The sequence below is a fragment of the Abrus precatorius genome, unplaced genomic scaffold (assembly GCF_003935025.1).
Source record: "Abrus precatorius isolate BTA unplaced genomic scaffold, Abrus_2018 Scaffold11, whole genome shotgun sequence".
Taxonomy (NCBI): Eukaryota; Viridiplantae; Streptophyta; class Magnoliopsida; order Fabales; family Fabaceae; genus Abrus; species Abrus precatorius.
Window position 1 is genome coordinate 29,069,764 of NW_020874303.1, and position 10,441 is coordinate 29,080,204.

A 10,441-nucleotide genomic window follows, 5' to 3' on the forward strand; every position below is an offset into this window, starting at 1 on the left:
TATATAAGATTTGATTTTTTTTATTATTTAAAAAATTAAATATATACCATTTGAATAATCCACTCGTTAATTAAAATTTGAAACTTCATGACATTGAAACTTAAGCTCGCATCTCTTGGTTAAAATTTTCAACTGTAAACTAAATTTAATATGAAAGCAAAATAAAAAATGATGTACTATAAAAACTATAAAATTACCGAACATGACGTGAGATTGTTCCGAATTAATATATAATTTATTGAGTTTAAATTTTAGTAGATGGAATTGTTTTAAATACTCGAAGATTTTATCGCTTATAATAATTTTATTTAACTTGAACTGTAAAAAAAAATAGAAGTGCAAAGTAAAAATGACTTATTTTATAAATTTTATTCAAAGAAAAATAAAAAGTAGATTTTCATCCCTTATTATATAACACTGCACCACAATCACCACACCCAAACACATTGATCGCACGGAGGACTATTGGCGGAGGGTAGCCTGTAATAAAGTATCACTAGGAAAAATTACACGCAAACTAAAGTACCCTAACTTCTTATGCAATATTATATCACTTTTGGTATCATTCTGAAATTGCATGAGGAAGAACACTGCACCCCACTCATCTCCATCTTCTAACACTCTTTAGTTATATATATATATTACAACATTATTTTATTCTTCTTATCTTGAGTAAGCTTTTACCTGACCAGAGGAGTGAATTCGAAATTCAGATTCATGGTCATGACCGGTTGAACTGAATCTCTTGGATTGGCACCTCTATGCTTTGTTCGAGCTAATTCTGTTGCTAAAGACTCCTTTAGTTCAGCCACTACCACACTTATGATTGGCCTTTCGTTGGGATTTAGAGAAACACAAGCCATTGCTATTTCTACAGCTTTCCAAGCTGAGTTAATGTCAAAATCTCCTTCTAACCTTGAGTCAACAATGCCCTTGATGTCTCCTGTTGTAATCAAAGAGCTAACCCATTTAGTTATGTGAGTCTTCTCTTGATTCCTTGCAGTCACTGGTTGACATGTGATTATCTCCAGAAGAACAACTCCAAAGCTATAGACATCACTTTTCTCTGTTAGTCTATTGGATATGTAGTAGCTGCATGCAACACAAAGCACGTAACTCAGTTTATTTTCTGTCAGAATTTATGGATAAAACGCTAAACACCCTGATTGAGTCCCAACAATTTTTCAGGAAAAATGATGGATAGGCCAATAATTGAAGCACTTACTGAGGGTCTAGATAACCAGGAGTACCAGCAATAACAGTTGACACGTGACTTTTCCCATCATTTGGGACAATTTTGGATAAACCAAAATCAGATAATTTTGCTTGCAAGTTTTCATTCAACAAAATGTTCGTAGATTTTACGTCTCTGTGGATTATAGGTGGCTTGCAACCATTTTGTAGATACTCCAATCCTGAGATTAGATTTATGTATGGAAAATATATTGAGAGGGGAAAAAGGTTAAGGAAACACATATTTTTAAGTTTAATTACTTCCTAACCTAAGGCTGCATCCACTGCTATTCGAAGTCTGTCTTCCCAGGTCAAGAATTTTGGTGTGCTGTGTTTACCTGCACAACCACAAGTTCTATAACTTTCTGTACGCGTTGCTTTTTGTTGACTAAATCTTAAAGTCAGTCATGCAACTATAATATTGTTGTCCAATAATAAAATTTCCATATCCAGAGTTTCAGAATATAAAAATGAAATGGGAATTGATATAAACAAATTTTTAACAAGAAATTGATTTCATTTAGGAACTAACCAGAGAGATGTTCAAGTAAGTTTCCATTAGCCATGTACTCATATATGAGACCCTTATTGGTTCCTTCATTACAATAACCAATGAGGTAGGTCAAATTTTTATGATGAACCCTCATTAGAAGTTTAACCTGGAAATCAAAATCATTGCCATGTTTAACCATATATAATTATTGCAGACATTAAAAACCTAGTTAAAGTAATTATAAATGACTTACCTCTGCTTGGAATTGTTGATAACCATGAATAGTCGATTGGGAAAGCATTTTCACTGCAACTGGAGTGTCATCAATGTAGCCCAGATAAACTGTTCCAAATCCTCCTTCTCCAACAATTGTATTGAAGTTGTTGGTGATTTCAATGACATCACAGTATGAATATATTTGTTTTTTGAAATTCAGCAATGAATCACTTCGTTTTGAGTATTGCAGTGACATCTCCCTTTGATCCTTTTCAACCGTAAAATCTGTTTAATATCAAACAGTAATTTCGAACATTAACATGTTATGATTGAATTTGTCTGGCAAATTATGAATATTTTATGATGGAACTTGAAAGCATCACCTTTCGGTGTTCTCTTTTTAAAAGTCAATAATATGGCTGCCACGGCCACAAGAAGGACCACAACCCCGATTGATGCTCCTAAGGGCGTAATAATGTTCTTCTTTCTCTTCTTGTTGCATTGAACAGATTCACAGAGATATGGATTTTGGCCCACACTACCAGAAAGATCAATCACAAAAGCATTATGTTTTAACTTGTGTAAACCTTACGGAAAAATATTAATCGGACAGAGAAAAAGATAATTTCCATTATGTTTTAACAATATTATGAGTTTGAGGATTTTTAATTAAACCCATACCTTAGTGACAGAGAACCGTCCTTAGATTTTTCAATTAGTGCCGAAGGAATTGATCCAGAGAGGTTATTGTTCTCCAAGTTTCTGCCAAAATAGAGAAACTATAATATCATTTTCTATTTTCTGATGCAGTTGTTCCAGTTGCTAACGAAGTAGACTTACATAATCTTCAACTGTTGCAATCGAGATAGAAAATCAGGAATTTTGCCGTTTAAGCTATTGTTTGATAAATCCCTGGAAGACAAATAACTGGTCCCTTTTAAGTATGTTTAAAATTTAAATCTTGACACAAGTACGTAACAAAAAGAACAAAGCTTTAAAATAAAAGGTTTTTCTATTCTCATCATTTATTGGACCAGGTGAAATCGAAAAACTCACAACTTCTCCAACATGGTGAGATTTGAAATAGAAGGATTAATCGTTCCTGACAATCCACTGGAAGATAAATTCCTGTTTTATTCAACAAATGGCTGTGTTATAATTCCAGTTTTATAAAGCTAGAAAATAAATTTCATGAAAAGCATGACTTACACAGTTGTGATTCTAGGGTAATCATTTGCACCGTAGGTACAATTTAGACCGTCCCACAAGTAGGCTACAGGACTGCATGGATCACCTTGCCAATCTCTTGTCACCCCATACACTGACTTGATTGTTGTAATTGCATCAGCTTTTTTTTTTGTAAATGCAAAAAAATATAAATATAAAAAATGGTTTGAATAATTTATATTAGTGTAAATCAGAAAACTAGATTTAAGATATAAGAAACAATATTTTCTTGACATACCATCCCCTTGGAATGTATCTAATTGCTGGAAATCTAGTACTTTGTAAATTTCAATGGCATTCAGGATGGGAGGTAGAGTTGAATTCTTAGTCTTCTCAAGTGAATATTTAATTTCTTTCCCATTGATTGCTGAGTTGGTTAATATAGTATTTACGTTCAGGAACAACGGAGAAAAATTTGGATAATTAAAATTTGGATTACTCTCCACGACGATGTTGAATTCCCTTGTTTGATTCTTTGTTAACTCTTGAATCTCCATGAAGTGCATGTAGACATAGAATTGCTCAGTTTGATCTTTTGCCTCCCAACTTATTACTAATGGAGCACTTGCATTTTTTGGTGTAATTGCAGTGCTCATGACAACTGCTGGCAGTTGGAAATAGCCCTGATTGAAGGAATTAGTGGGAACTGGACTACTTATTTGTGTCCAATCACTGTTGTTGCCACTGTAGGGATTCCAGAAACGATCATAAATATCGTACGGGTACCTGTTCAGCGTTCACAAATCATAGCAAGTCTAATTTAATGCGTAAGATATTTAGGATGCTTTTGAAAAAGGTTACCCATAACTTATAAAATTAGGATTTGACAAAGGATCATAAAAATAACTCATGATTTTCGGATGCTTTTTTTAGTTTATATTAATAAGCTTGTTCATGTACCTTATCAAAATAAGTTGGTTTTAGTTTATGTTATTAAGTTTCATGATCAAACTTTATAAACCCTTATATATAATAAGATTTCATTAAACAATTGTTTAACTAAGATATTACTCATAAACAAACCTCTAAAATAATTGAAGTAATTAAGGATTCACCTGTAGTAGATATTTGAGCCTAAATCCCAGCGAGAGTAAGTTTCCAATGATCCAGAAACAGTGACATAAAGGTCATTTTTCAAAGGCCTCAATTCTAGAGATGATATAAATGGTATCCCAGAGTTTGTATTAACCAGGCAGATGTGTACATAATCCAGTGAAGGTACATGTATGATCTCCATCTCTACGTCAGTTGATGCACTTTCTATATTCACTGAATCCCACCGGTTAGGCCCAATAAGAATATCAAACTTTGGTAACTTATTAAGGCCATCATAATTTCCATATAAAAAATTAGCCCGAATCAGATACTTAGAACCTCTTTTGATGTTAATTTTGTAGCAGTTCCTTATTCCTTCAGGGAAGCTTCTTAGATGCCACATTTGTCGCTGATAGACACTATGGAGTTGAGTTATTATTGTCCCACTTACACCAGTATTTATGTAACTCCCATCTGAAGTATAATTTATGCCCGTTTTCGTAGTTTCAGTAAAGTTGACACCTTCTGGACTTCCACACCCTATGCTGATGAATCCTATAACATAATAAAATAAAATAAAATATGCAAGGGATTTCATTTCATGCTTCAGCTAAAATTTAACTAAATAAATGATATAATGAGGTTCATGTTCTGTTATAAAACCTGATGGATCCTGAGCTTGAATAAGGACTGCAAAAACTAGAGCACCCACAAGAGCAAGCACCAAACTCGTCCACATTTTCATTTCTCGTCACCTTCTATAGCTAATGACAAATACACGATATTATTCCCAATGTTCTGACTTTATAGTAGAAAAGGAATTGTGTTTTGGCGACGTAGTCAATGTCAACTACATGTCTTCCTTAGATACTGATCGATTCCCAAATGCTGAACGTTTCCTTGTTATATTAAACTATATGCATCATGAGACAATAATAATAATAATAATAATAAAATCAATGGTACAAATGTGCTTAGATTTGCTTTTACATATTCTCATGTAATGAATATATATTGTCATATAAGATTTAAAATCATATTTTTGAGTAAATATGAAATATAAAACAATCCAAATTAGTCACATTCATTACAAAGTTTGAATAGGAATATATAATTATCCTCGTCATGTTGACACTAACTAATCTCAAGAATGTTATCCTAAATATGTCAAAGATAAAATAAGTGAAGATACATCGAAATTAACAGGAACAAGTTATTGAATTTTATTTTATTTTTTACATTTAAAGTGAAATATTATTTGTCACTTCTGATTTTAGAGAACAAAATAAATATTGATTAAAATAGTTATGTCTATAACTTTCACATTTATTGTTCTCAAATAAAAAAAAAGTTATTTCATTGAGTATATAAAATATTACATCATTTAAATAACATAATAATTATTTTTTTATATTTAAAATAATATATCATTCATTAAAATATTATGTTACTAAACATACACTTATTGGTTAAAGCAACTGGAAAGTTGAAACTGTATTTTATATTTACGTAATTTCTCAGCACTTTGCGGGTGACATCCCATCAAAACTCTGTCAAATTGAGTGGAAGTATGAGTGGCAAAAGATAATATTTAAATCGACTTCTGAAACCCCTCTTTATTTAAAAAACAAAAATCCTTAAAAATACTAATTGAATTTTAAAATTTTATAACATTAAAAAAATATTTTTGTACTTTTAAGTATTTAGAAAATTTTCAGAGTGATTATTTAAAAGATTCCCCTCCACTCCGTATAAAATAACCTATCACTGATACTTTTTTTAAGTCATAAAAATATGTCATATTTATGTTATTTAAATAATAAGTAAACAAACATATTTGAAAATATATTTTTATTGTCACAAGTGATCTTATCTAATTCAAATAAAATTATTTTTAATAAATAACATTCACAATTAAAAATTAAATAATTATTTTCTCCAATTATGTTAGAAAATCATGTTATTCAAATAATAATTACTTCCCGACTTCCCGTCATATCCTAAGGAAAGTTTACATAAAAATAAAATAAGATTAAGAAAATAAAAATAGCACTTAATATATAAAAAATATAAATTAATATATTAATATAATTTTAATGTACTAATTATTGATTTTATTATCGTAAATAATTTATATTTTTTAAATTTAAAATTAAAAATATGTCATTCTTTTTTTTTTTTAAACCCTCACCCAAATATATCCAAAAAAAATTTGCACTGAAATTAATTAAATTTAAATGTAATAAACTTATGGAACCCCTATAATTTATTATACGAATTTTAGTATACACCATTTAAAATTTGTCCATGATGCAAGATGAACGTCACGCGACAATGGAACAACTAATTTTCATTTAATCCAAAAGTAATTGCCATAAAGTAAGCGAAGAAATAATCAATTTTTTTTTGTAATGAAGAGGATTTGAAAAAGTCAAAACCTAAAGCAAGTTGTATATTCATATTCATTACAAATATCATCGTCAATTTCATCATCTTTATCCCTAAAAAGGAATTTAACTAATAATAATAATAATTAATATGAATGACCTTTAATAAAAAGTATTGTAAATGATTTTAACTGATGAAAAAAATATATGAATGAGGAGAGTCAAAATTATTTTAGGACAAGAAGTTATTTTGAGAGAAAGAAATTTCACTTTTATATAATAACTAAAATTTGTTCCATACCATTCATGATTCAACAATATCTTCCTTTTATCTAACATCAATCTAATCACAAATTTGTTATCTATTTTTCTGTGTGAGAGAGACCTATTTATTGGTATTTTGTGTGTGACATATCATCAACTTTCTTTTTTAATTAACTCAATTTCATTGAAACAGTGGCAAGAGGTGATATATAAAAAATCATATATCAAATTATAACTCAGAAGGTAACATAAAAATAAAAATTATAAATCATGATTAGTTCATAATTTTTGTATTAAAAATAATATCAAATGAATTTTAAATGTTTATATTTGTTAAATAATAAAGATAGTTTTATCCGATTATTTAAGAAGATTCACCGTCCTCAAGAATTAAGTTGACGGCTTCCAACAAGAAATCTTGCCACTTTGTTAAGACATTAATCAAATTTGATTTATCATTTGATTAAAAAATATATGTCATCATATTCAACTTGATTTAAATATTTGGTGGAATATTTTGTAGGATTAAGTTGTTCTTGATTGTGTTAATTTTTTTCAACTCAAAGGTTATTAAGTTGTTTTTTTAAATTGTTCAAGATCTAAGATTTTTATGTTTCTTTTATTTAGCAATATTTGTTACTATGTATGACTCCATTTCAAGAATTACAGTGAGATCATCGAATTTTTTATTTTTATTTTTAACTATCATGATTCTTGGCGGTGAGAATCAAAGTAGAATAATATTAAAAAAGAAAAAAGAAAAAAAAGTCTGAGTATGCTTGTTTATCTTTTTAAAAACAGTATTCTATTTTTTTTTTTTAAAAAATTATATTATATATTATTTTTAAAAATAAGAAACTGTTTTTAAAAGGAAAAAACATACTTTTATTTTTTATTTTATTAAAAATTTTCATTTATTTCAAGTTTATTACTTAATTTTAATAACTTAATACTTTAATCAATTAATAATAAATTTAATTTATAAAAAATTTAAATTTAAAAATTAGATTGATAAAATTTACTTTAAATTTGATGTTTAGTGTGATTTAATCTCAACTCACTTTTAAATGTTTTATATTATACAAAATTTGAGATACAAGATATTTGAATAATATCCTATGAATCAATAGTTAATTTATTAAATATTTTAATATATACTAATAAAATTTATTTTATTAAGTTTAATATTTAAGTTAATCAATCATTTCTTTTATACACATGAAAAAAATCAGTTTATACAATATAAGTTACGTTTTTACTCTTATACTAATATTATTTTTATTAATTCAACTATTAAATTATTATTATTATTATTAATGTTAAATCTTATAAAACTAAAAAAATAATTAAATAAATTTTAAATTTAAATTTTAGTAAGTATAGATTTGTTAATTACTTAAAAAAAGTTATCATTCATAATAATGTGAGATGATTTAAATATGATTGTTTCAAGTGAAATATATATATATATATTATTTTCTACGTTAATATATATAAGTCTAAAATTTTTTATACTTAATCTTATTCTTTCATATAAAGTAGAGTGAAGTTGTAATAAATTTTAAAATTACATTGGTGTGAGATAATCATGATATATATATATATATATAATTTAAAATATTTTTGGATTTGTACACAATTACATTAATGTTTTTGTAGATTGCCTCGAAGAAGCAAATCAATTCAATGGCTAACACAACCGGCAAATATAATTGAAGACATCTATACGAATCATAGCTGCTCTCACGAACATCAAGTCAACTCCGTATGCAAAACCCACTGTTAGATGATTTATTAACGAGGAATTCAACCTTCAAATTCAAACCTTGCGGCATCCGTAATAACGTATAACGGATGAAGATGAAGACTGTCTAGAGTTCAAAAACGAATTTCAACATTGTTGGCTAGTTTTTATATTGTATTATATTAAATAAAACAAATTTAAAAGATAAATTTTAAAATTAAAGAGAAACCTATAGAAATTAAACATTTAAATCAAGATATATATATTTTTATTGCTATAGTGAAGCAAAATTTAAAATTTTGAAAAAATTAAATTAGGGTTGATTAGTATTACAATAATTTTAAAATTTAATTTGTCTATATTGTTTTTAGACGATCTTGATCCATTTATTACATGCACACGTATATGCTAATCCCTGACAAAGTATTATATATATGCTTCACTTTCATATTCTAATAATTCCAATAACAAGCACATAACATATCAGCAATGGCAAGCAACTCTCTCAGGTTTACTTTGATGACCATTTTCCTCTTTTCCATGGCTCTCTCTCCCCCTTCACCATGTGACTCTGTACGCATTCCATTAGCAGGTAATTATTAAGCATCGTCCCAGTTTTAGTTATTAAAATTATAATATGCGTCAATAGATTAGAGATCATAATTAAATTGAAAGTTTCAAGTGATATATATGGTTTGGATGATAACTAATGAACTCCGTTTTGTTATGCAGTGAAGAGCCCAATATGTCCAGCTTGTGTGTGTTGCACTCCACCACCCCCAGGCTCTTGTTGCCAGCAGTGCTGTGCTTCCCCAATTCAAAACCAATCCATTGGTCAATCTCCATGATGAGGATTTAACTTTTTCATGTATTAGAATCCTAGTTTTCATGTATAAGATCCTAATTATCATATATCCCTAGTACGTTTTGTTTTAATAAGAGGGTCAATTTGATAATGTATCAAGGAATTCCTCATGTTCCATTTTCATTTTTTATTTTTTATTTATAATTTGATCTCTCTTTTACGTATATATACAAGACATTGGATTTAAACAAAAAATCGCTCAAATATTACATATTCATGTACGTGCATGCAAGAATGGTTATCCTAACTTACCACACTCTTAAAAAGTTATTGTTGCACAGTATTTATTTTTACATCACTTTCCTTAGTTCTTGTATAAGAGGTTGCGTCTTAAGAAGTTAGAAATTTTTGAGATATGTATTAAAGAGAGAATCGGAAAACACAAGTATAGATGCACTTGTCATGATCGTTGAGAGCTGAAGAGATTTCCTTGCCGTCGTATCAGAAAAGTTACACCGTTTGAAAATTGAATATTCACCTTCGAATATCTATGAATCGACACTTTCACTGCACCAAAAAAGTTAGGAGTGTTACGGAATGAATTGAGTTAATGAAAACTGAGAAGTCATTCAATTTAATTTTATTCATTTTCTTATTTACCATTTAATGGATTTGATTTTTATCTAAAGTATTTTAAATTTAATTGATTTTTATTTTTTATTTTATTTTTTCAAGACACGCAATAAAAATAACAATAAAAATTAATTCGCAACACACAGATATATATACGTATATAGTTGGCAAAACTGATATTTATAGTTGTCCACATCTTAGCTCCATAAAGTTGATAGAGTCACTGGTCCCCTAAACTTGGCAAGGATGCCTCACAATTGCAGCTGTTGACAATCTCTAGTCTCCATTTTTTACTTTAAACCTTTTGGTATGATATCATGTTATATATTATTTCTATAAAATGATGTCATCATTAATTTGGAAATCAAATATAAGTGAAAAAAATCTCATATTTGGTAACAATA

At 28.3% G+C, this 10,441-nt stretch overlaps 1 protein-coding gene across 1 annotated transcript; it reads right to left on the reverse strand.

Annotated features, from left to right (window-relative positions):
- Window positions 1–680: 680 nt before the first annotated feature.
- On the reverse strand, window positions 681–4,949 carry LOC113856618 (LRR receptor-like serine/threonine-protein kinase IOS1). Its single transcript, XM_027488522.1, has 14 exons — window positions 4,868–4,949; window positions 4,225–4,759; window positions 3,408–3,895; window positions 3,152–3,290; window positions 2,999–3,070; window positions 2,783–2,854; window positions 2,624–2,704; window positions 2,326–2,480; window positions 2,244–2,281; window positions 1,980–2,210; window positions 1,766–1,892; window positions 1,503–1,571; window positions 1,226–1,415; window positions 681–1,092 (listed from the first exon to the last, which is right to left on the reverse strand). The coding sequence occupies exons 1-14, from the start codon at window positions 4,947–4,949 to the stop codon at window positions 681–683; spliced, it is 2,691 nt and encodes an 896-aa protein (XP_027344323.1).
- Between the last annotated feature and the right edge of the window lie 5,492 nt (window positions 4,950–10,441).